Raw genomic sequence first — 27,622 nt, forward strand, 5'->3', positions numbered from 1 at the left:
TCTTCCCCCATGCATAAGCATTATCATACATACAGTTTTAAATGACATGCCTACATAGTATTCATAGTATGATGTTCATTAAATCCTAAAGTACCCCGGTCATGTCATCCTCTTTTATTGGACACCCCAAGAATTTTCACCACAACTCTGACTATTCTGTTGGCAGCTGGTTGCCCAATGGGGGAAGGGTACAACAACACAAAGAGGTAATGCTTCTACAGAAAGGCTACCCCTTGATGTTCTGCTGCTGCAGAAGAAACACCATCGCATCTGCTCTATTCTCTGCTTCTGAGAGGACTCACAAGATGAGACTTTTGCTGCATGGAGCAGGTTGGCCCCTGTCTCGGATCAAGGGCACAGTGTCTGCAAATAGCTACTTCCATAACTTCTTTCTCTAGGCATCACAGGAGGAGAGGACATGTCTCCAAGGAACTGTTTCCTCTTATGGATCTAGATGTATAATACCTGCTCCGTCTATGACTCACGTATAGAAACCGAATTACCTGAGCAGGAAGGATATGGAGCGTGGTGCTGCAGTGGCCACTGAAGCTGAGACCAGGGATCTGAAGGGAGTGCTTTCACTTTCCGGAAGAAGAATAGAGCAGGGAGTGCTTCTCCCGGCACTTGTATCTGGAATCAAGGCAACACATGGAATGCAGCACACTCTTATAATAAATGAGATGGCCTCATTGTCAATCTGGCTGGACTTTTAATGCCTCTTTCATGAACTCTTCCAGGAGTTTGAACCACTGCTTCTACTCAAGGCACGGCAGAGGAGGAAAGACAATTTAAACCGAGTATCCTGTTGGACAGCATCCTTCTTCCATGCAAAGAAACATCTGGTATTGGGGTCCATCATCGATATTTTACTATAGTCTAACACACTGTTCAAATCCAGATGTTTTATCTAGGTGTCCAGGAGATTGAGGGGCCTCAATCTAGGCAGTGGGGGCAAACAGAGAATGATTTTGGAAACACACAAGAGTGTAGAATTAAAGTATAACAGGACTGGCTCCTAAAGAGACTTTAGCCAAGTGAAGGTGATTTCCATGGGAGCTGTGGGTGTTCAACACTGTTAAAATTAGGGCACTTATTGATGTGCTTAAGTATGGATTTAGGAACCTAACTCTTGAGACTTTAGTCCTAATTTTGCCTAGAAACTAACTATCTAGTGAAAAGGAAAGAAAGAGTCGGAAAACCAAATGTTTTCTTGTCGTCAATGTTGCTTTCTGACCTATAATATAAAAACTGAGGAAGAGACCCTCAGTAGTTTGTAGCTGCAGAACCAGTCCATCAGTATATAGTGTCATTTTACATTTCCTAGGAGAACAACTATCACATCTGTCCCACATTTCCTTTGTCTGTTTATCTGATTATAGCCAGTCTTGGAACAGGGCCAGTACCTGCTCTTACTTTGGCCCTACCTTGTCTGAAGTCATATTCATGAATCAATTACTTATGCAGTTTGTGTTATTGGGAATGGCAGGATTTACCACTATCGATAAAACCAACTAATCCAGTATCCAAGTCACTGACAGTTACCATAATCAGAATCTTCGGAGGAAGATGCAAGAAACGTCCTCATGGACAACTGTAGAATAAACAGCCCACAGACAGTTTCTAAACTCTGTCAGTTAATGGCTGGGGTATGTTCTTAAGTATAAAGGTCTATGTCCTTTATTAAATAAAACCCCTATATAACACAAACCTGGGTGTTCTCAGTATCCATATGTGTCTACCCGTTTTTGGAATCTTGCTAAGCTCTTAATTTCTATAGTATCCTTGAGACAGTGCATTCTGCCGGTTGATTTATCAGGTTTCAGTTTGTTGCCTTTCCAATTTCATTGACTGTCCTCTTGTGTTATTTGAATAGATAAAAAGGAGTGGTCAAAATACCCTCTCTTCACAATACCACTCTTTTTTTATATACCTCTATCATGTCCCTTATTAGTCTCACCATACTAAATAGAACAATATTATGCCCCAAGTCACACTGGCGTAAATCTGGAGTAACATCACTAAAGTCAACTGAGTTACTTTGGATTAACAGTAGTGTAACAATAGAACTTGGCCTCCAAAGTTTTCACTCATCACATAGAAACTTCTCCAGGCCACATATCGTTTTTGTTGGCCGAATCGATTGCCTTTATTTACTTATATCTTTGATGAGATGGAGTGACAGGAAATGAACACAGTATTGCAGATGATGGTGTCCTGTGATTTATATGATGACATTATTATAGGGGAAGTTGGTAGTGACCCATCCACCCTTTTACAATTCCTAACACTTTCTATTATAAAGGATTCTTGCCATAATTTCTTTGAGGAAATTCTCATCCCTCCATTGTTTGTAACAGCCTTTGATATTTGGCAGGGAAATGTCCTCAGGATACAGAAAGAAAATTTCTTATGAAAATTCCATTCAACTTTTGCTGAGAAATGTCAAAAGAATAGAATGTGATTTCTCTTCTCTCAAATGCATTCCTCAAAGCAGTCGCAGCTGCCCTGAGAATACCTGGAAGCTGCCAGTGCAGCTGTAGCACGGGTGTGATGAAGAACAGAGTTGGGCTGGGCTCCCCTGCCCCAGACCCAGCACATGGCCTTAATATGCCCCCTCTGAGAGTACTTCATAGTGCAAGAGCTCCCCCAACTCCCACGGTGGGAGAGAGCTAGAGATAAGGGCTGGGCCAGGCCAGGCGCTCTCGCACTGACCGCAGCACCTGGACCTAGAGGTTCATTCCCCACTCTGGGATAGCAGCCTCCTCCTGCCGTCAGCTAACTCAAATGGTAACAGTTTGTGCTGCAATCCAGAAGACTCAGGATTGAAACCCTAATACTTATTGGGGAGATTGTTACCTTGCACATAGGAGAATTTATTTTAACCTTTTTCCTTTAAAACACCCAGGAAATTAAATAAAAAAAATGTTAAATGAACATTATTTAGGTTGCCATGTCAAGCACTTGAAAGTTAGGAAATGCTAAATTTATGGTTGCTCAAAGAACTTTGTTCTACCCCCTTTTGCCCATGCATTATGATACAGTATTTAAATACGTAATCACAAGCTATTTTTTCCATAGGATGGATCATTCAGTTCACAGGATGGATGGATGAGGTGCACAAGCAACCATAAATCTGGCATTTCACAAGTTCTGAGTACTTGAATTTAAAAAAGAAATATTCTTTTACTGTAGCTTTTTTTTATGTAATAGTTTTTAAAATATTATCTATCCCCTTTCTTATATAGCCTGACATTTTATTTGCTTTTTTAACTGCTGCTGCACATTGAGCAGATTCATTGAGTTGTCCAGGTCTTTCTGTCTTGAGTTGCTACTCTTAATTTAGAACCCACTAAGGTCAATGAGTATTTGAAATTACTTCTTCCAGCATGCATTACTTGCATTTGTCAGCAGTGAATTTCATCTGCCACTATGTTGCCTATTCCCACTGCAGTTTCTCACAATCTTTTCTAGCCTTAACAATCTTGAATTATTTTGTATCACCTATAAATTTGGCACCCATTATAGACCCTTTTTCCAAGGGAGTTTAAATATATTAAACAATGCTAATCCTGATCCCTAGGGTCAGCATCCACTTTTGCCATGATGAAAATTTGACCATCTATCTGTATTCTTTGTTTTCTGTCTCTTAGCTAGTTTCTAATCCATGACAATAATTTAAGTAGTCATGTGGAGAGATACAGCTTTCTCAATAGCTCATTTGTGAGGAACTTTGAGAAAGGCTTTTTGAAAGTCCATTTCTCCTTTATTCACAATTTTACTGACACACTCAAAGAGCTCAATGATAAGAGAAGCATAACTTTCTTTTACAGAAGCTGTTTTGGTTTGTCTGTGTCTTATCAAGGAGACCTAGGTATTTTCGGTCTGCCCAGTGGTCGCTTGTGGTCTCTGGGGATCCAGTCACTGATGCGGGTTATCCACCTATTGTCTTGCTTGTGGACTACATGATACGCCCATTTTTGCTTTGTGTCATACATTGCCTGCACTACATCGGTCACCTCTGTACGCCTTCTGATCTCCTCATTCGGCATATGATCATGGAGCGATGTCTTACACATTCGCTTTTCCATTGCTCTCTGGGTGACAGCGAATTTTTCTTCCTCCAGTTTTGTCGTTGACCAGCTCTCTGCTCCATATATCATTGCTGGCAGAACAGTGGAGTTAAACAGTTCTTTCCTTTTCTTCATGGGCAGTTCATCATCCATTAGAGACGTCTTTATTTTGTTGACACTTGCCCACCCTGCCTTTTGCCTCCTATTGCATTCCCCTTTGAATAATTTGTCTCTGCTCAGCTCCTGACCCAGGTAAATATATTTGTCAACCTCCTCGATTTCTTTGCCATTTACAGTGATGATTCCTTCTGCACAATGTTCATTCTGCATCCACTTCGACTACATCACCCCATGCAAAAATGGACAAACACAAAAAAGTGAAAACATCTGAGTCTTATAACCACATTGAAGGGGATGTCAAAAGTAAAAAGTTGAGGGGACACAAATTCAAATGAGAAGATAAAAACTGAACTGGTGTGAGTGCAACCTCTTTGTGGCTGGAGTAGGAAAGCTTTTTTTTTTCTTGTGTCTCTTGCTGGCAATATAGCTTATATATTGTAGCTGATGGCATGTGGGGATAAACTCAAGACATCTTCATTCTAGAGAAAACTTTCACTAAAATGAACCACAAACACAAAGAAATCAAGAATAAAAGCAGCAGACTGATCCTCAGCTCCCCAGGCTGTGCGAAGGCTTGCCCTTTAAAGTCAAACATTTAAAAGAATTTTATCACTGATTTTTTTAATGAAGTTAAATATAATGATGCTCCAGAATGCTTATGCAATATTACTTCAGCATATTTTTCCCTTCCTTTGATTTGTATGAATTTTGTGTAAATGAAACTTAACCAGGAATGGAGCTCTAGATTCACCCAAAGACGGAAACAGCGGTGAGCACATTGCAAGCTGTAGTACAGTGATTTGCAAATACCCTCAGCCTTGACCTTGAAGTACCATCTATACTCTACTGTCAATAAGAACAGACCCAGTTTCCAGGTTGCTGGTACTATTTGAAAATTCCCTTGACTGGATCAGTTGATTGTGCTTTGTTAAGTGTGTGAGTTCTCTAATGCAAACTATCATTCAGGATAGCCAAAACTATACAAAAAAAAAGGAGTACTTGTGGCACCTTAGAGACTAACCAATTTATTTGAGCATAAGCTTTCGTGAGCTACAGCTCACTTCATCGGATGCATACTGTGAAAGGTGTAGAAGATCTTTTTATACACACAAAGCATGAAAAAATACCTCCCCCCATCCCACTCTCCTGCTGGTAATAGCTTATCTAAAGTGATCACTCTCCTTACAATGTGTATGATAATCAAGTTGGGCCATTTCCAGCACAAATCCAGGTTTTCTCACACACCCCCCCCCCACACACATACAAACCCACTCTCCTGCTGGTAATAGCTTATCTAAAGCGACCACTCTCCTTACAATGTGTATGATAATTAAGGTGGGCCATTTCCAGCACAAATCCAGGGTTTAACAAGAACGTCTGGGGGGGGGGTAGGAAAAAACAAGGGGAAATAGGTTACCTTGCATAATGACTTAGCCACTCCCATTTGCAAATTGGATACAATTAACTTAGGCTTGAATAGAGACTGGGAGTGGCTAAGTCATTATGCAAGGTAACCTATTTCCCCTTGTTTTTTCCGACCACCCCCCCTCCTCAGACGTTCTTGTTAAACCCTGGATTTGTGCTGGAAATGGCCCACCTTGATTATCATACACATTGTAAGGAGAGTGGTCACTTTAGATAAGCTATTACCAGGAGGAGAGTGGGTTTGTGTGTGTGGGGGGGTGGTGGTGGTGAGAAAACCTGGATTTGTGCTGGAAATGGCCCAACTTGATTATTATACACATTGTAAGGAGAGTGATCACTTTAGATAAGCTATTACCAGCAGGAGAGTGGGGTGGGGGGAGGTATTTTTTCATGCTTTGTGTGTATAAAAAGATCTTCTCCACTTTCCACAGTATGCACCCGATGAAGTGAGCTGTAGCTCACGAAAGCTTACGCTCAAATAAATTGGTTAGTCTCTAAGGTGCCACAAGTACTCCTTTTTTTTTTGCAAATACAGATTAACACGGCTGTTCCTCTGAAACCTGTCAAAACTATACAGACCACCATAATCTTAACAAATCAATTATAACTGCAAATGAAACGCAAACCAGAGGCTCAGTCACATAATAGTTGTATGAAGTGCTGGTTGTGGGGCCCATGCACACATTTCTGCACCATCTCTAAGGCTTGGTCTTTTAATAGTGAGGGGACAGAGTTCAGGGAATACACAACAGGGATTATGTAACTTCTGGTTGCCAGGGGTGTTTGCTATAAATAGAGACAGCATACCCTTATCAATGAGAGACCTGAGGTAATGGAAAGGGCTAGCTTTATTTGGACTATCCTCATTGATAAATGTGTCCATCGGTGTTCAATGATATAATTGAGAGCTACTGAGTTTCAATGCCCCAAAATCTTCAAGTTTAATTTAATAGCCTTTAACATTTCACTGTCTTCATTTTCAAACTGATTCACAATTTCACCAAACTGTTGGAACTGCTGTACAATCTGCACCTGTTTGTGAACTTGTACAGCCAGCAAAAATGTACCAGTGTTCATTTTCGCCAGAGGCAGGAGAGCACTGGCATGACAAATGGGATTTTTGAACCATGGAAAACAGCAATTCACCAGTGTGACTTCAAATTGTAACGATTTCACACACTAATTTATGTTTCAAGAGGGTGAGGCTGACTTCAAATTGTAACGATTTCACACACTAATTGTGTGTTTCAAGAGGGTGAGGCTGATCATCTGAATGATCTGCACACAAAACTATATTTAGAAAACAAGTCAGGGATAGACATAGAAGACCAAACATACAAGTCTTAAGGTCTGATTCTACATTCACTTACACTGGCGCATAAATCAGGAGTAACTCCAGTTAAGTCAAGAAAGTTACGCTGGCATAAAAATGATGTGAGTTAGGGCCTGGCTACACTTGCAGATGTAGAGCGCTGTGAGTTAAACCCACCCTTCGTACAGCGCAGTAGGGAAAGCCCTGCAGTCTGTCCACACTGACAGCTGCAAGCGCACTGGCGTGGCCCCATTTGCGACACTTGCAGGGCATTGGGAGTGGTGCATTGTGGGCAGCTATCCTACAGAGCACCTCTTCCCATTCTGGCGCTGTGGCTTGTGGGAAGGAGGCGGGGGTGCGGGGCATTCTGGGTCCTGTCCCAATGCCCCGTGATGCATCGGTTCGCATCCCAGCAATCCCTGTGCTTCGGTCCACATTTGGTGCCATCTTTCAACGTTTTTTGTACTGTGTGCTCTGTCTTCTCTTTTGGTCTGCGGGAATGGAGCCCAAACTGCTGAGGAGTATGCTGATGAATCTCACCAGCACATCACGTTTGACAGTCGACTTATTCCTTATGATCCAAAGTGACAGTGAGGGCTCGACGATATTGACTCGAGTAATGCATATGACACGAGTTTGCTTGTGGCATTCACAGACATGCCCACCACTGTGGAACGCTGCTTTTGGGCTCGGGAAACAAGCACTGAGTGGTGGGATCACATCGTCATGCAAGACTGGGATGACGAGCAGTGGCTGCAGAACTTTTGGATGAGAAAAGACACTTTCATGGGACTGTGTGAGGAGCTTGCCTCCACCCTGCGGCGCAAGGACACGAGATTGAGAGCTGCCCTGACGGTGGAGAAGCGGGTGGCTACTGCAATCTGGAAGCTGGCAACTCCAGACAGCTACAGATCGGTCGCTAACCAGTTTGGAGTGGGAAAGTCGACCGTTGGAATCGTGTTGATGCAAGTGTGCAGGGCCATTAATTGCATCCTGCTCTGAAGAACCGTGACTCTGGGTAACGTACATGACATTGTGGATGGATTTGCACAAATGGGTTTCCCTAACTGCAGGGGGCGATAGATGGCATGCATATTCCAATTCTGGCACCAGCCCACCTAGCCTTCGAGTACGTTAATCGGAAGGGGTATTTCTCTATGGTTCTCCAGGCGCTTGTGGATCACCATGGGCGTTCCATTGACATTAACGCAGGCTGGCCCGGAAAGGTGCATGATGCACACATCTTTCAGAACACTCGCCTGTTCAGGAAGCTGCAAGCCAGGACTTTTTTACCAGACCAGAAGATCACCGTAGGAGAAGATGAAATGCCCACTGGGATCCTTGGAGACCCCGCTTACCTTTTAATGCCGTGGCTCATGAAATCCTACACAGGGAGCCTTGACAGCAGCAAGGAGCGGTTCAACAACAGGCTGAGCCAGTGCAGAATGACTGTGGAGTGTGCTTTTGGCCGTTTAAAGGGCTGCTGGCGCTCTCTGTATGGGAAGCTGGACCTGGCCGATGACAGCATCCCGACGGTTATATCCGCATGCTGTACCCTCCATAACATTTGTGAAGGGAAGGGTGAATGATTCACTCAGACATGGAACTTGGAGGTTCAACACCTGTAGGCTGAATTTGAACAGCCAGAGAGCACAGCTATTAGAGGGGCCCAGCGTGGGGCTGCAAGGATTAGGGATGCCTTGAGGGAGCAATCTGAGGCTGAAAGCCACCAGTAATGTCTGGTGCCCTGCACGGGAGTGAACTGCAGTGGTTCCAATGTTAGTAGGAATCTGTGTTTGCTACGCTGACTTGCAGTGCCTGTTTCTTTCTTGGGCTAAGGTATCTTTTACTTTATGCAATAATAAAGAATGTTTTCAAAGCCAAAAATCCATTTATTGAAAAGAAACACAACTGCTTGGGAAACAGAAAGGGCAAGGGGGTGGGGTGGGGAATGGTACAATCACAGATTTGTGTATGTCCTGTTCTCATACTCAGTATTCCTGTCTGGAGTGCTGTGCAATGAGTGCTGCACTTCAGGATGGCTGTACTGCATGGTGATGGGGGTTGAGTGCAGTGGGTAAGGGTTGTCGTTTTCAGGTCTGGGTGTTGAAGCTACAGGTGTTGGAGATAAGAACCCGGATGTTGGAGAAAGTGGGTTGGAGGTGACCTGGGGGCACAAGGGAAAGAGGTTGGGGACAAGGGCTGCGGGGGGGGGGGGGGTCAGGCACGGTAGTGTTCTGCCTGCATGGCTATGATCGCTTGGATAGAGTCCGCTTGGCGCTCCATTATGCTTATTAGCCGATCCATGCTTTGCTGCCGGAGGTCCTCATTCTGCTGGTGGATCCTCCTTTCACTGTCCTGCACTTTTTGATTTTCCTTACTTGAATGCTGCATTACTTCATGCAACATGTCTTCCCTGCTTCTACGTCGCCTCTTTCTGATTCTTTGGAGTCTTTCAGCCGGTGATAACACGGACGGCTGAGATCTCAAGGTTGCATCTGTAATGGCAAAATGCAACACTTAACAGAGCCAGCATTGTTCACACCAGAAAGAGCAATGATTCCCCCATACTTAAGGGCAAGCACAGTCTACACAATAGCATAATTTGCCCATCCCAAAGTGAGCACACATAACCCACGGGAGCCCCCAAATGGTGAGTAAGCACAGGGTCAAGCGTAACTGATTGTTTCATGGCTGTACTGTCCTCTGGTTTTCTGTGTCTTGGGGAGAGCCAACAGTGGCACGGGGTCCCTATACTGAACACTGTCCCCACATTTTCCACAGGAGTTCATCCTGGAAGGTATCTCGCTGCTGAGGGTGACCTGGGAAGCAAGGGAGGGTTTTCTATTGCAATGCGGATTCTGCCCTGGCCCATATGCAGCTTGCCTGTGTGCAGCAATGGTTCCCCCGCCCCTCATGGCACAGTGGCGCAGACAAATTAGCCTGAGACAAGGACGACAGTGGCTCTCCCGAGAAACCTGCGCAAGCGCATTGACCAAGTTCTGGATGAGACCTTTGAAGACATCACTGAGGCCGATTACCGCAATGTGACAGAGCACATCAACGCCCTATTCCGCATCTAGGCAGGCATGCAGTCCTAACCCTCCTCGCCCCAAGAGCCCGCACCGAATAACTTCCTTCCCAAAATAAAAGCCGCTTACCGGGAACCAGCTCTGGTGTTTGTCCTTCCCCAAGCACCGGCCGCCATGACTGGCTACCTTCCTCCTGGCTTGAGAACAGCTCCTGGCTGCATGCATCTAGGGATTCCGGGGTGTCTTCCTCCACCTCAGCACCCTTGCTCCCACTTTGCTCCTCCTCCTCCTTCTCCTGCCTTGTCGAACTGGGCTCTGAAGTGTTCATGGTGGTACTTGGAATGGAGATGGGGCCCCCAGGTATCGCGTCCAGCTCTTTGTAGAAACGAAAGGTTGTAGGGGCAGCACTGGAGTGGCTGTTTGCCTCGCGGGCTTTGTGGTAGGCATTCCACAGCTCCTTCACTTTAACCCTGCACTGCAGTGCATCCTGGTCATGGCCCCTTTCCATCATGTCCCTTGATATCTGCCCAAAGGTATCATACTTCCTATGTCTGGAGCGCAGCTGGGACTGGACAGCTTCCTCCCCCCAAACACTGATGAGGTCCAGCACCTCGCCATTGCTCCATACTGGGACTCGCTTGGCGCGTGGAGGCATGGTCACCTGGAAAGATTCGCTGAGAGCACTCCACGCCTGGCTGAGCAAACAGGAAGGGGATTTTCAGAATTTCCAGAGAATTTAAAGGGCGGGTCTGACGGTTGGTCACCTGAGGGAAGGGCAGTAGAGTTCAAAGTGATGACCAGAGTGGCTAGAACAGGCATTGTGGGACACTTCTGGAGGCTGATCAGCACGCACGAACAGATCAGGGCATTCACACTGGCGCCGCGGCGCTCCACCAGGGGCGGACAAAACGTTAGTCCACTCGCCGAGGTGGAGTACCAGGAGTGCTCTAGCTGCGGAGTCAGAGAGCTCTACGACGGGGAGTGAGCTAGGGCTCCTGGAACTCCTTTAATGCGCTGTAACTCGCAAGTGTAGCCAAGCCCATAAAGGAAGATCAGGTTCATGTGTTCAAGACAAATCTCTTGAATAATCTGACCACCTCTCTTTCCTGTGTATTTCTACTGTGCAGGGTTCTGTTAAACTAAAATAATTAAATTGATAATATCTCTTACTTGTTCTGTCGTATGACTCATGACATGTATGTGCAATCTCAGCTCCAAGTTGCAAATAATGTCCAGCCTTATCATCTCTGGAACCGTCTGCTCCAAGTGCAAACATTCCCCCAGCAAAACAGGTGAGGTGGCCCATCTTTCTTTCAAGGTGCCCATTCTTCCATTCCCCAATGTATGTCAGACCTCCGTTAGACTTTCTGATAAGATGTCTTTCTATGGCCTGCAAGGAGATTGGGATAATCTTTAAATATTGGAAACAGTCAAGATTCTATCTATTTTTACTCTGCTTTAAACACTATATATTTCTGACCACAGAAATTAACGTCACTTTCAAAACAACAATATTTTTTTCCCTTCTTACCACATTTATCTATGAACACTCTAAAAACACATTCAACATGGCAAACACAAAAATTAACCATAATATAATTCTATGGTTAAGAAATCAAGCATGTAAAGGTAATGGAATTCCAAAAAATCAAGATTTCAACAACAATATTAACTCAGCCACATCTGAAGTACAATTTACATCTGATACATTTTATAACAGACATCTGGAGGTATTGAATCCAGGACCTCTTCATTTAAAACCATATGTCTCTACTTTTGAAAATAAAGACTTATGACCCATTAACTAGCAGCAGTAGCAGCCTCAGAAACATCTTTATGGGCACCAGCCACTAGAGCAGGACAAAGACCTACACTGTGTTAATGTGGGTTACGTGGTATTTTTAGTGTTTGTATTTAATTTCCCTGGTTATTTAAGATACTTGAGCTTTTATTATAGTTGATTTATTAAACCCCATATAAACCCCATATTATTAAACCCCAGAACCCCATATTTTCTGTAATTTTGTGACTGCAGAATCCCCCCCTTTCCACTGAATTGTTCTCCAAATTCTCTACTTTAATTAAATAAAATTGTTCCAGCCCTTCCGGTTGCAGAAAAACCTCAAACCGGCAAACTGTGTGTAACTGATGTAATAGTATCTTCCTGAGTCCAAAGCCAGGCAGAAACAATAGCTTCTGAAAGATGTGAACAGCCCATTCGTCTCAACTTGGGCCTCACATACTTCAGGATTTTGCAACCACAAAATCTGTCTTTTTCCCAAGATGCTACAGAAGTCAGCACTTTGGCAGTGGAATTTTCTATTTTGCTGCAACCTGCCACCAAACATTTAGCTTTCTGTATTCCTGCTCTGCCAGAATCTACTTGTAGCTGCCTTTTGCTCTCCAACTTTTGCCACAAGTGGGAGTAGACTCAATTATAAAGCACATTCCCTATGCTGTTCCATGGAGCCAGGCGGCAGAGGTCAAGGAACCAGAGCTGGAGTCCAACTTGTACCAGAAACCCAGATATGTAGGCTGGTGGATTAGGTTGCCTGGAGAACAGTTCAACAGCCTCGAGAGCTGAGAAGGTGAGCCAAGAAAGTCAATTACAAGCTCTCCCCTTCCCTAACAAAAATGTGTCTGTCTGTCTGGAAAGCATTACAAGAGCTGAGTTTGGCAACCTGGAGAGCAAAGCAAAAGAACCCAACCTCAATAATAACAGTCAAAAATATCAACAAATTTTACACAAGTGACTATTTCAATTTTGAGCCATATTGATGTTTGTATGGGGGTGGGGAGAAGGGAATCAAGGGTATTTCATGGTAGTTGAATAAATCAGCATTTTGGTAGAATTTAGCACTTCTTGCTGTTACCTCTGTTCCCCTAAAAAACCAACCCAGGGTCACACTTGTATTAGATTTACTACAATGCCGCTGTTAGGTCAGACAGAAAAGGGAAGGAGCTTATTTATCCACTGCATTCATATTCACATTTACCGCATTCATACCCCCATGTACCCACACACTTACACAGGCGGAGAGTTACTGGAGACAGCATGGGAAGCCAAGAAGCCGAAGCGTGGTAGATCTGGTGTGTCCGTCTGTGGTCACGGATCTGGGCTGATGAGTAGGTCAAGGAGCAGCAGCTTGTGTGCATGGCTGCTTCCTTTTATTTTGGAACTGGGCGCTCCTGTCACGTACACTGAGTTTTTCTTCTGTGTCAGTCACTGAGAAGCAGTCCCAGTCCCTGTTCCTTTCATGCATCTTTACAGCCACTCCGTGATTGCCTTCTCAGGGCAGATTATATCAGACACACCTGTCTCCTGTCTCCGGGCTCTTTTCTCCTTGCACTTCCTCTCCGCCCAGTCCCCCATACACTCTCTCGTTCACACCCTCTTATCTTCCACACACACAATCCCTTGTTCACCTTCTCTGATTGCGTGATGGGATATTACAAAGCTTGGCAGTTCATACAAGTGGTAACTTGAAAAGGTTACAGAGCTTGCAAAGATTACAAAACTTAAAAGGCTGTGCTAACAGTAACTGAAGTTACCAGTATAAGAGGGTTAGCCGTGTTAGTCTGGATCTGTAAAAGTGGCAAAGAGTCCTGTGGCACTTTATAGACTAGCAGACGTATTGGAGCATAAGCAACCAGCACAACTGGTTGCTGAGCTCTGTAGCTTTATCCTCATGCACAATTATTTCAAATTTGGTGACAATATACACCTCCAGACCAGTGGCACCACTATGGGCACCTGCATGGCTCCACAATATGCCAACATTTTTATGGCTGACCTGGAACAACTCTTCCTCAGCTCTCATCCACTCACACCCCTTCTCTACCTCCGTTACATTGATGACATCTTCATCATCTGGACCCATGGGAAAGAAACCCTGGAAGAATTCAACCACTATTTCAACAGCTTCAAACCCACCATCAACCTCAGCACGGGAGGTCCACTTCGTAGACACCACAGTGCAAGTAAGTGACGATCACATTAACACCACCCTATACCGAAAACCCACCGACTGCTGTGCCTACCTTCATGCTTCCAGCTTCCATCCCGGACACACCACATGATCCACTGTGTACAGCCAAGTGCTGAGGTACAACCGCATTTGCTCCAACCCCTCAGACAGAGACCGACACCTACAAGATCTTCGCCAAGCATTCTCAAAACTACAATACCCGCATGAGGAAATAAGGAAACAGATCAACAGAGCCAGATGTGTACCCAGAAGCCTCGTGCTGCGAGACAAGCCCAAGAAAGAAACCAACAGAACTCCACTGGCCATCACATACAGTCCTCAGCTAAAACCTCTCCAACGCATCATCAGTGATCTACAACCCATCCTGGACAACGATCCCTCACTTTCACAGGCCTTGGGAGGCAGGCCAGTCCTCGTCCACAGACAACCCGCCAACCTGAAGCATTTTCTCACCAGCAACGACACACCGCACCATAGTAACTCTGACTCAGGAACCAATCCATGCAACAAACCTCGATGCCAACTCTGCCCACATATCTACACCAGCGACCATCACAGGACCTAACCAGATCAGCCACACCATCACCGGTTCATTCACCTGCACGTCCACCAATGTAATATATGCCATCATGTGCCAGCAATGCCCCTCTGCTATGTACATCGGACAGTCCCTACATAAAAGGATGAATGGACACAAATCAGATATTAGAAATGGCAATATACAAAAACCTGTAGGAGGAGAACACTTCAATCTTCCTGGACACACAATAGCAGATTTAAAAGTAGCCAGCCTGCAGCAAAAAAACTTCAGGACCAGACTTCAAAGAGAAACTGCTGAGTTTCAATTCATTTGCAAATTTGACACCATCAGCTCAGGATTAAACAAAGACTGTGACTGCCCGGCCAACTACAAAAGCAGTTTCTCCTCCCTTGGTGTTAACACCTCAACTGCTAGAAGAGGGCCTCATCCTCCCTGATCGAACTAACCTCATTATCCCTAGCCTATTCTTGCTTGCATATTTATACCTGCCTCTGGAAATTTCCATTACATGCATCTGAAGAAGTGGATATTCAACCACGCAAGCTTATGCTCCAATACGTCTGTTAGTCTATAAGGTGCCACAGGACTCTTTGCCACTGAAGTTACAAAGTCTGCAACAAGGCTGCAGAACTTAATGATACAAGTTACAGATCTTACAATCGCATTTGAGCGGAGGCTTTACTTAACAGTTGCCATGGAATTTGTTCCCATTCTCTTGTGAAGTACATGATATGCTGATGAAGGTATTTAAATACTGGGGGTTGACATCTGCAGAATAGATTCTGTTCTCTTTTCTTTCTTCATAATCTCTGCAAGGAGAAGGGTGTCGCAGCCAGACACAAGTGGAAATGTAAAGGTGGCAATGGTGCTCTCTTCTCCACCCAGTGACAGTTAGGGGAGTGAAGTATGGGTGAACTCAAAGTTAAGCTCAGTTAAAGACTAAAGTCTACTCAAAGGTTAAGGCCTAAACTAAACCTCTTAAAGAGTTTAAAGTAGTTTAAGGACCAGATTGTCAGAAGTCCTTATGGTCATGCCTCATCTGCTGTCTGTGTGACTCTGCAAGTGCCCTTTGATTTGGGAAGTAGTCCCTGAACCCTCTGTGATTTGGGAAGTAGAGGGACTGCTTGCCCCTGTTCTCCTGATTGGAAGCAGGATGACAAGAAAGTGGTAGAGAGAGAGTAGAGTCATGGTCCTCCCCAGTCTACACTATCCCTCAGAGCTGGGCCAAAATAAAGAGGTCAACAATCTGCTCTGTTTTAATGATGGAGCAGATTTTGCATGTCCGATGCACAGATATTGTTCATCACAGGCAGACCCCCTCCTCAGGGATGCGTTTCAGTATCCACAATTTACTCCTAAATGATTAAGGCACCTAAGCTCTTAGCTTAGCCACAGTTTCTGAGCCATCTTTAACACTGAAATCAGCTCAGTGCTAAATATGGCCTTAAGGGCTTATTTGTCTTTAGTTCTTAAGCAGCAAATAAGAGCAGTGCCAGTTCTAATAACCCTTAGCTTCACTTTTCTCTGAGAACTCAGCTGGAGAGTTCCAGTACACACAAGCCAACATTCTAACTTTGAAAACACAGAAACTCATTTTTCTTTACCCACTCCGCCACAGGGGTGTTGTGGGGATTGGTTAATGTCTGTACACAGCTTTGAAAACATAAAGTACTACAAAAATGCTAAATATAAATGACCATCATCAGTTGGATTGTTTTTCCTTTCTCAGTGAGAACTATAAAACAAACTAAGTTTCACATTCCTTCCTCCATTCATTTTTAAGTTCTGTGAACACACACAAAAATAACTGGACTATGGAAAGAAAGTGCATTTGTACTCTACCCCTTCCACTTCAAAAATGATATGAAGAGATTTTGCTCCAATTTTCCAAAACCAAAGTTAGAAACAACACCCTTAAAGGAAGAGTTGAGAAAGTTATAAGGAACTACAAAAGAGTAGGTAGATTGGAAGCTGGAACTTGGTCTTAAAGGGTATGTCTACACTGCAGTGTAAGCCCAGGTCAGCGGTCCCTGGGTTTGAGAACCTAGGGCTTGTCTACAATAACTGCCAACCCTAAGTTAAGAATTTTTTAACCCAGGTCTGAAACCAGGGCTCTGGTGTCCACAATATAGTATGCAGACCTGAGTTCAACCAACTGTATTCCACACTTCCTAGCGCCCTCCTGAAATATATCGCTTTGTTAGTGGTACAGTGTGGGAAAACTTGACCTCCCACACAACACGTTATAGGAAGTTTGAATGGCCTGCCATAACATCCGGCTAAGTCATCAATTTTGGTCTGTGTGCTTCCAACAATGGAAACCAGCAAAATGGAGGAGTCACCATTTCAATAACTTCTTTTGCTTGGGCTTTTGCTCCTTTTTCAGGATGCAGGCAGAGCTTCCATGAGACACTGGTGAGCAGTTTGGCAGTGTTTTCTCACCCATGAAAGGCACCTGACAGAGCTAATAACAGAGCAGGAGGAGGAGGAGGAAGACACAGACATGGCACACGCTGATGCTGCTCCTGACACTCGGTATAGCTGCTGATTCCCCCTACATAGACCAGCTCTTTGGAGCAGGGCCACAAGCACAGGCTGGTGGGATCACATCATCATGTAGACCTGGGATGACTAGCAGTGGGTCCAGAGCTTTTGTATGAAGAAAGCTACATTTCTAGAGCTTTGGGAGCAGCTTGCCTTGTCCCTTCAGGGTAAAGATGCTCGCATGTGGGCAGCCATGCCAGCCCGGAAGCAGCTTGCTATAACTGCCTGGAAGCTGGCTACTGCAGGCTGTCACAGGTTCATTGCCAACCGGTCTGATGTTGGAAAGTTGACTGTGGAAGTTTCGGAAGCAATCAGGCATGTGGGGAACCCCAAGGAGGCAGGCATAAAAGATATTCCTGAAGTAAATTGCTGGCTTCAAGAGAATGGGGTTTCCCAACTGCACTGGGGCCACTGGTGGGACTCATGTGCCCACAGTTTGCCCTCCTCAAGGTGCACAAGCACATAAACCACAAAGAGTACTACTCTATCATTATGCAGGCCCCCGTGGACCACAATGGCAGATTTATGAATGTCAGCGTTGGCTGCACTAGAAAAGTTCATGATGCCAAGTTTTCACCAATTGGGAGTCTATGTTCACAGAGAGCCTGGGACACTATTCCCACCACATGACATTGTCATAAACAGAGTTACTGGCCAACTGTTTTTCTGGGGGACCCCATGTACCGCCTTTGCCTTCTCTTATGAAACATACGCTGATCTCAGAGGCCCTGGCAAAAGAAGGTTTAATTACACTCTGAGCAGGTGTAGCAGAGTGGTTGAATGTGCTTTTGGCAGATTGAATTCCAGCTGGAGATGTCTGCAGACCTATTTGCATTCCAAGTGTCATCAATGCTGTCCACGTTACTGTGGTTTGCTGTGCTCTTCACAAATCTTTTTGAAACCAGAGGTGGGCCATTTCCCTATGACAGCTTTAGGCTGCTGAATTGGTCATAAAGTGCACCTATCACAACTGAAGCTGGATACACCCAGGCAACCGAAATCATAAGTGCTTTGTGTTCCCACATTATGGACTTGCATGAGCCAACAGAACATGGAGAATAGTACCTTTATGACTGTGCTTGTTTGGTGGGGAAGGGCACTGATTGCTTGTGTGAGAAGGGGGGTTGATTGCCATGCATTGTGCTTTTGAATGACATGACTGCTTATGAAATGGGGGGAGGGGAACGGTATGTCTTGATGTAAATAACTGATGTATGGATTGACATTTATAGCTGTATTGAGACATGGGTTTTGCATACAACCTCCCAGTGGTCCCTGCCCATGTGTTTACCTTTACTATTTGAAATACACATTTTATGATGTGTTGCATGATGGCAATAAAATTTATTTATAAAATAAAAACCTTTATTTTTACACGTGTATTGGAAAAGTACAACATTCAACCATTGTCTGGCAGGCCAGCTGCCATTAGCACTCCAGTGCCATTAGCACTATCAACACCAAAAGCTTTAAAAGTAAACAAGAACAAAGTGCATAAACAAGTGCAAACAGTTAAACTATGTACAAGACACGCTCCCCTCACTATTGTGTGTCCTCTGTCCCTTCTCCTTCCTTCCACATTTGCCATGCGCTTGGTGCCAGGGCAAGAAGGTAGAGGCGTCCATGGGCAGGGGTTCAGCATGAGGTACATATGCCCTGTCCAGCTGCTAACAGGGCCCAATTTCATGGGCCACCCAGCCATGGAGTTGTCCAAGCTGCTCCTGGAATGCAGGCCAGGGTACTGCAGAGAGGATTTGGGCCATGGTGCAGGTGCAGAAGGAGCCAGGACTCTTGTAGACATTAGAGACAGCAGCTGCTCAGACAGTTCTCTCTGTTGTGCTCTATGTTCCTCCCGTAATCACCCCTCCTATTCCAGGAACTGCAGAGTGAGGGCCTGCTCCTGCGCCGCTACCCTGTCCTCAAGCTGCGAAGACGGCCTGAGCCTTTTCCACTTGCCTCCTGCATGTCTTTCCTCTTGCCACCAGTCCCTTTGCCTTTGGTACTCGACTTGGTTGTTGAGCCCTGTCCAGAACTTCAATCACAAGTTCATCCCAGAAATCCTTCCTCTTGGAATGGTCTGTGAAGGTACGATGAGCCCTCTGCCGTGAGGGCGAGCTGTGGAGGTTCTGACGCCTGTAGAGGTCGAGGGGCCTGCAATAGGAGAAGACACCGAGGGTCACTGTCTCAAATGTCTCAGTGCACGAGCACAGAAACAATTGTTTTGGACTTTCCAGGGCAGAAAATGTTAAAATTTGAAACTGAACTTCAGTATATTGGCAGAGGGCTGCCTGGACATAGCTGGGTTAATCCCAGTGAAAGAAGTGCTGAAAGAATGGTATATTAAAAATTAAAACTTTTTTTTAAAGGGTTTCAGTGAAATAGAGTTTGGGGGGAGGTTGGTGGCTGTGCTACATAAACCTTCCCTATCACTTCAGGCTTTGCACATTCTGGAGGCCATAACAGTTCTTGTGGTGCCCAACTGGCAAAGAGAGGTGTTATTCCAAGCTGCTGGTGGGAAACCAGGTGTGGTTGTCACTGTAATATTCAAATGTATGCAGTGGTGCTGGAACTAAGGGGACTCTGTGCTGCCGCACCCTCTGGCTTGAAGTAGTAATAGACATGGTTTCCATTATCAGCACCCCCACTCAAAAATTGTTCCAGCATCCCTGAATGTATGATAACTGAACAGCATATCTACGAGTGGAGTGGGCTGGTGAGCTACCGAGGTGGCCCTGGAAAATGTGACTACCTATCTGGAGTTCCTACCACAGGAAAAGTCTGCAGCTATCATCACCTGGGATTGGGTCAGAATTCCTGAGGAATCAAAAGGATACGGCATTATCTTCCAAATGGCTTAGTGCCTCCCCATGGCTTCTGATACAGTCTGTCAGGACTGCATGCAAACACACAGAACTCCATTGTCATCCCTCTTTCCTCCCCCACAGCAAATTTCTGGACTGAATTCAAAGCCCAGTCATATTTGAGACTAATGATTTCATCACCCATAGAAAGCCTGGACTGCATTTAACAGAAATGGACTACGTGTGAACCTTTTCCCCCTCCCTCCTGCCCCGTACAGTTCAGTCTTTTCAGGCAGCTCGTTACACTGTTGGGTTGGTATCAAGCAGCGTACATATGGGGAATGTAATATAAGATTCTCATTCTAACAAACCGGAATGTACTAGCAAAACTGCATGCCTTAAATATTCTCTTTTACATGCTCGTTTTACTGTTTGTGTTTCCCAGACTCCATTTTGAATTCCACGTGGTGGGTGGAGAGTGAGAGGATGCCAAGGTGCTGGCATGCAATCCACCATTAGCAGATACATGCTGCTACCCAGGGCTTATATCTTTTGCACTGGTTCTTAGAGCAGAAACCCCTCCTGTTCCTATATTAGTAAACAGAAAAATGGAGCCAGAAACTTACCAGCCTCTAGGTAGCTTTTCCCTCTTCCATTTTCTGATACCAGTCCTGCAGTTGGCTGTTCCTTTGGTGGGGGCATCAAAAAGTTCTTTCGAGCACAGCCCCGGGATGTGCTGCAGCTGCTCCTGCACCAAAGCCTCCTCTAGGATCCATTTCGTTTGCAAAGTCTTTTTATTTGCCACATTTGGTGCCTGCTTGTACCCATCGATTCCCATCCTGGCTTCTCAGGCCAGCAGGACGCCATCCCAGCTGATCAGGTCATTGTACACTGCTGGTGGCTCCATGCTTGGTGCAGTGCCCAGCACCCAGTCAAATTCATCATAAAACTGGCACGATGTTGGTGAGTTGCCAGAGATACAGTTGTGGTCCCTGGTTTTCAAGTACTCAGTCTTGAGCCACTGAATCTGTTCTCTGCGTTAGTCATGGTCCGTTAAATTTCCAGTGCTGATGGCATTTTGCTATTTGCTGGTATGAATGGTCAAACCTGGTACTCTTACTAAAATCCACTGTATAACCAAAATCTGGCTGTGCTCCCATGACCATGAAGCAAAACACTGTGTACTGGATTTCTTCTAGTTGGCATTCATTGCAAATGCTGAAGGTTCTCCTAAGGTGGGTTTGCAACTCAATGGTCAGAATAAATAGAAAGGTTAAACGCTAAGCTGCTGTACTGGAACAAGGGGGCTGCTTCCATTTCCCTGGAGTTAACTGGTGATTTTTGGAAGAGAAAGGACAAAGGAAGCCATCCCATTGCATTGTGGGATACTGTTGGAGGACTCCAAGGACCCAAGTCTGTGGGGTGGGGGAAGGCTACATACAATGTAAAATGATAGGGCTTGAACCTTGGGTCCAACCTTAACTTGGGCTTTGACCCTCTACCATCATGGGGTCCTAGGACACTGGGTCTGAGCCCGAGTCCAAGAGATTTGTGTGTAGACAGAATGGGGGCTAGGGCTTGAGCCTGAGTCTGAGACCAGGCTTACATTGCAATGTAGATATGCCCAGAGACACAGACCACTTACAAACATATGCTGGCGTCCATGCACTAGAGATCAACTCTGATTAACTATTCTATGGATTTAATAAAACATCCAAAATGTAGTTAGAGAAAACAATCAGCTATTCTTACTGAACATTTGTTTGCACACATATTCCTGCTATATCTAGCAGAATTTCTGACTACAAAAATAGGCCCTGATCCTGAAAGCTGTTCCATATGGGTGGACCCCGATGCACATTTGGACCCACCTTAACTTCCCTGTGTCTCCATGCAAGCACAGGGGTCTGCCCATATGGAATCACTGGCAAGACTGGGACCATAGGGAGTAACAATGACAGATACAGTTTTAAGTGTTTGTGGCTGACCACCATGAATAAGAAAAAGAAATGGGGTTTACATATTCACAGCCCACAGTAATAATGAAATACTTTTGATTCCAACAGTAACCTGGGAGGATGCTAAACAGCAACTGTTAAACATTTTTAAACATGCAGGACCAGTAACTTGCACCCAAAAATATCAAAAGAGGCTAAGGCGCTGAGATGCTCTCTGAACTACAGATGTTGCTATTTAATAAATCTTGGAATACTGGGGAAGTTCTAACGGACCAGAAAAAACCTAACATTGTGCCAAAAATTAAAAAGGGTAATGGGATGAACTGGGTAACTACAGACCAGATTAATCTGACATCAGTTTCAAGCAAAATCATGGAAAGGCTCAGATAGGATGCAATCAGTAAAGAGCTAGAAACAGCAGCAAACTAATGCAAATCAACATAGCTTTATAGAAAATAGGTCTTCTCAAAAAAATTTGAAACCTTTTAAAAATTAAATCACAAGTTTGACAAAAGTAACTGTGTTGACATAATAGACTTCAGTAATGCATTTGACTTACACATGTATGATCTTCTGATTAAAAATATATATAAAATCTATGTAGCACATAGTAAATGGATTAAAAACTGGCTAACTGACCCATCACAAAACACAATTACAAATGGAGGATCATTATCCAATGCGGGTGTTACAGTGGGGCCTCTTAGGCAGAGGCCTGTACTCTTAAGTTGTCCAAAGCAACAAAATTAAAAGTCAGAGTGTTATATAAAACTGTATGGAAAAAGGTACAAAAGGGAGACAGAAAACCTGAATTAGTCAAAACAAGAGTCTACTGATACCACCCAAGGTGGTATCAAGGTGGTACCAAGGTGTTAAGAGCAGGACTGGTAAACAAGAGGAGAATGGAATTAGAAGCTAATGAAGCAAAACTGAAGTGTCAGAAATTAGGTCCCATTGGTGGGCCAAATAATGAGGGGATGAACTATTTCACCCATCATTTCCTTTTGGAGTCCTTAAAAATAAGACTTCATGAGGGATCAAAATTTTTGGAGGCTGGGTGGACCGAAAGGCTCGTGAAGGGAGTGTGTGGTGGTGTAGCAGTGTTTTGGTGCTTGTTGGGGGTTTGTTTTGCTGTGGGTGGTGGTGTTTTGGTCTGGTTTGTGTTTCCCGGACTAATAGGACTTAGGTGAGAAGGCTATGACAGATACAGAGGCAGCAGTGGTACTGACCCAAGTAGTGGAAGACACAATGAAGATGACTGGATGTAGAAGCTGTGGCATGTACATGATCCTGGAGGGGGTACCTGAAAAGAGTTTTGTCTGCATGAAGTGCCGCCTGATAGAGCTGATGAAGAAAAGATCCAAGGATTGGAGATACAGGTGGAAACCCTGGTTGAGTTTAGAAGGGGTTCGAGCGGATGATGGAACAAAGACATAAGGAGGCTGAAGGGGAAAACTCAGACTTGCAGATGGAAGCAGGACCAAAGAACTCTGAGGGGAGACTACTGGGTGAGGAAAGTGGACAGTGGAAGCATGTGACTAAGAAAACCAGGCAGAGGAAAAGACGGGCTAGTGAAGGAGAAACAGAGCTCAGGAACAGGTTTGCGGAGTTGGAAAATGAAGAAGGGTCACAGCAGGTAGTCACTGAAGGTGAGAGGGCAAGGAAGAAGAGAAGAGCAGCTAGTCCTATAGGAAGAGGGCAAGAGTCAGTGGAGATAAAAATAGCAAATATGAGCCCCAGGAGGATACGGGATGGGTTGCAGACGATTGCAAGGGACAATAGGAATCAAGAGGACTTGCAGCCAGAGGGAACAGGGGATAGACTGGAGAATCGTACCATCACCAGGAAAAGGCAGGTCTACGTGATTGGGGACTCCTCACTGAGAAGAACAGACAGGCCTGTAACAAGAGCTGATCCAGAGAACAGAAGGGTGTGCTGTCTGCCAGGTGCTAAGATACAGGATGTGGACCTGAGGCTGAAGAGGATCCTAATGGGAGCGGGAAAGAATCCACTGATTGTCCTTCATGTGGGAACAAATGATATGGCTAGATTCTTGCTGGAACGTATCAAGGGTGACTATGCTAAGCTGGGGAAAACGCTTAAGGAAATCGAGGCTCAGGTGATCTTCAGTGGGATTCTGCCTGTTCCTAGAGAAGGGCAACAAAGGTCTGACAAATTATGATGCTCAACAGATGGCTCAGGCAGTGGTGCTACAAGGAGGGCTTTGGATGTATGGCCACTGGAAGGCATTCATGGACAGAGGAGTGTTCTCTCGGGATGGACTTCACCTGAGTAAGGAGGGAAATAGACTTCTAGGATGGAGGATGGCACAACTGGTTAAGAGAGCTTTAAACTAGGAATCTGGGGGAGATGGTTGGGAGATGTCCAGGTAATCTCCATGCTGGATTTTAACATTGAGAGGGAAGAAAACAAAGTAAGAAAGGATACAGCCATGGGTAGGAGAATGGACATAAGGAGGAAAGATAGTGTACATACCAGTCTAATAGGTCATACTGGCGGTAGAATGTCTGTGCCTAATCGTGTAAAGAATGTGAGAGAGGCCAAACAGCAAAAATTAAGATGTTTGTACACTAACGCAAGGAACATAGGTAACAAAATAGAGGAACTAGAGCTACTGGTGCAGGAAGTGAAACCAGATATTATAGGGATAACAGAAACATGGTGGAATAGTAGTCATGACTGGAGTACTGGTATTGAAGGGTATGTGCTGTTTAGGGAAGACAGAAATAAAGGCAAAGGTGGTGGAGTAGTATTGTATATCAGTGATGAGGTAGACTGCAAAGAAATAAGAAGTGATGGAATGGATAAGACAGAGTCTGTCTGGGCAAAAATCACACTGGGGAAGAAAGCTACTAGAGCCTCCCCTGGGATAGTGCTTGGGGTGTGCTATAGACCGCCGGGATCCAATTTGGATATGGATAGAGACCTCTTTAATGTTTTTAATTAAGTAAATACTAATGGAAATTGTGTGATCATGGCAGACTTTAACTTCCCAGATATAGACTGGAGGACAAGTGCTAGTAATAATAATAGGGCTCAGATTTTCCTGGATGCGATAGCTGATGGATTCCTTCACCAAGTAGTTGCTGAACCGACAAGAGGGGATGCCATTTTAGATTTGGTTTTGGTGAGCAGTGAGGACCTCATGGAAGAAATGGTTGTTGGGGCAACCTTGGTTCGAGCAATCATGAGCTAATTCAGTTCAAACTAAATGGAAGGATAAACAAAAATAGATCTGTGACTAGGGTTTTTGATTTCAAAAAGGCTAACTAAAAAAAATTAAGGAAATTAGTTAGGGAAGCAGATTGGACTGAAAAACTTGTGGATCTAAAGGCGGAAGAGGCCTGGAATTACTTCAAGTCAAAGTTGCAGAAATTATCAGAAGCCGGCATCCCAAGAAAGGAGAAAAAATTCATAGGCAGGAGTTGCAGACCAAGCTGGATGAGCAAGCATGTCAGAGAGGTGATTAAGAAAAAGCAGAAAGCCTACAAGGAGTGGAAAATGGGAGGGATTAGCAAGGAAAGCTACCTTATTGAGGTCAGAACATGTAGGGATAAAGTGAGAAAGGTCAAAAGCCATGTAGAGTTGGACCTTGCAAAGGGAATTAAAAACAACAGTAAAAGGTTCTATAGCCATATAAATAAGAAGAAAACAAAGAAAGAAGAAGTGGGGCTGCTAAACACTGAGGATGGAGTGGAGGATAAGGATAATCTAGGCATGGCCCAATATCTAAACAAATATTTTGCCTCAGTCTTTAATGAGGCTAATGAGAGGTTTAGGGATAATGGTAGGATGACAAATGGGAATGAGGAAATGGAGGTAGATATTACCACATCCGAGGTAGAAGCCAAACTTGAACAGCTTAATGGGATTAAATCGGGGGGCCTAGATTATCTTCATCCAAGAATATTAAAGGAACTGGCACATGAAATTGCAAGCCCATTAGCAAAAATTTGTAATGAATCTGTAAACTCAGGGGTTGAACTGTATGACTGGAGAATTGCTAACGTAATTCCTATTTTTAAGAAACGGGAAAAAAGTGATCTGGGTAACTACAGGCCTGTTAGTTTGACATCTGTAGTATGCAAGGTCTTGGAAAAAATTTTGAAGGAGAAAGTAGTTAAGGACATTGAGGTCAATGGTAATTGGGACAAAATACAACATGGTTTTACAAAAGGTAGATCGTGTCAAACCAACCTGATCTCCTTCTTTGAGAAAGTAACAGATTTTTTAGATAAAGGAAATGCAGTGGATCTAATTTACCTCGATTTCAGTAAGGCATTTGATATGGTTCCACATCGGGAATTATTAGCTAAACTGGAAAAGATGGGGATAAATATGTAAATTGAAAAGTGGATAAGGAACTGGTTAAAGGGGAGACTACAACGGGTCACACTCAAAGGTGAACTGTCAGGCTGGAGGGAGGTTACTAGTGGAGTTCCTCAGGAATCTGTTTTGGGACCAATCTTATTTAATCTTTTTATTACTGACCTTGGCACAAAAAGAGGGAATGTACTAATAAAATTTGCGGATGACACAAAGCTGGGAGGCATTGCCAATACAGAGAAGGACCGGGATATCATACAGGAGGATCTGGATGACTTTGTAAACTGGAGTAATAGTAATAGGATGAAATTTAATAGTGAAAAGTGCAAGGTCATGCATTTAGGGATTAATAACAAGAATTTTTGTTATAAACTGGGGACACATCACTTGGAAGTAACAGAGGAGGAGAAGGACCTCGGATCACAGGATGATCACAGGATGACTATGAGCCACCAATGTGATATAGCCCTGAAAAAAGCTAACGCGGTCTTGGGATGCATCAGACGAGGTATTTCCAATACAGATAAGGAGGTGTTAATACCGTTATACAAGCCACTGGTGAGACCTCATCTGGAATATTGTGTGGCGTTCTGGTCTCCCATGTTTAAGAAAGATGAATTCAAACTGAAACAGGTACAGAGAAGGGCTACTAGGATGATCCGAGGAATGCCTTATGAAAGGAGACTCAAAGAGCTTGGCTTGTTTAGCCTAACCAAAAGAAGGCTGAAGGGAGATATGATTGCTCTCTATAAATATATCAGTGGGATAAATAGCATGGAGGGAGAAGAATTATTTAAGCTCAGTACCAATGTGGACACAAGAACAATTTGATATAAACTGGCCATCAGGAAGTTTAGACTTGAAATTAGACGAAGGTTTCTAACCATCAGAGGAGTGAAGTTCTGGAACAGCCTTCTAAGGGAAGCAGTGGGGGCAAAAGACATATCTGGCTTCAGGACTAAGCTTGATAAGTTTTTGGAAGGTATGATATGATGAGATAGCTTAATTTTGGCAATTAACTGATCTTCAACTATTAGTGGTAGACATGCCCAATGGCCTGTGATGGCATGTTAGATGCTGAGTTACTACAGAGAATTCTTTCCTGGGTGTCTGGCTGGTGAGTCTTGCCCACATGCTCAGGGGTTAGCTGACTGCCATGGGGTTAGGAAGGAATTTTCCTCCGGGGCAGATTGGCAGAGGCCCTGGGGGTTTTTCGCCTTCCTCTGCAGCGTGGGGCATGGGTCACTTGCTGGAGGATTCTCTGCACCTTGAAGTCTTTAAACCATGATTTAAGGACTTCAATAGCTCAGACATAGGTTAGGGGTTTGTTACAGGAGTGGGTGGGTGAGATTCTGTGGCCTGCGTCACGCAGCAGGTCAGACTAGATAATCATAATGGTCCCTTCTGACCTTAAAGTCTCTGAGAAAGGAGCAATCTTCACCATCATGGCTCCCACCACTGTCACTTGGAACTCCAGGAGCCA

General features: G+C 44.4%; 1 protein-coding gene across 2 annotated transcripts in view; it reads right to left on the minus strand.

The window, feature by feature from the left end:
• Positions 1–27,622, minus strand: part of MAN1A2 (mannosidase alpha class 1A member 2) — a 312,951-nt gene that overhangs the window by 17,548 nt on the left and 267,781 nt on the right. Inside the window, exons 10-12 of one of the 2 annotated variants that reach the window (XM_048819886.2) lie at positions 11,130–11,349; positions 10,089–10,334; positions 8,799–9,425 (exon numbers count right to left, since the gene is read on the minus strand). In XM_048819886.2, coding sequence (XP_048675843.2) covers positions 9,148–9,425; positions 10,089–10,334; positions 11,130–11,349 — 744 coding nt within the window. In that variant the 3' untranslated portion in view covers positions 8,799–9,147. Of the gene's footprint in view, positions 1–8,798; positions 9,426–10,088; positions 10,335–11,129; positions 11,350–27,622 lie in introns of those variants that run through there. The other variant, XM_048819895.2, reaches the window with a different exon arrangement.

Source organism: Caretta caretta, chromosome 1, assembly GCF_965140235.1.
Source record: "Caretta caretta isolate rCarCar2 chromosome 1, rCarCar1.hap1, whole genome shotgun sequence".
In the NCBI taxonomy this organism is placed as follows: domain Eukaryota; kingdom Metazoa; phylum Chordata; order Testudines; family Cheloniidae; genus Caretta; species Caretta caretta.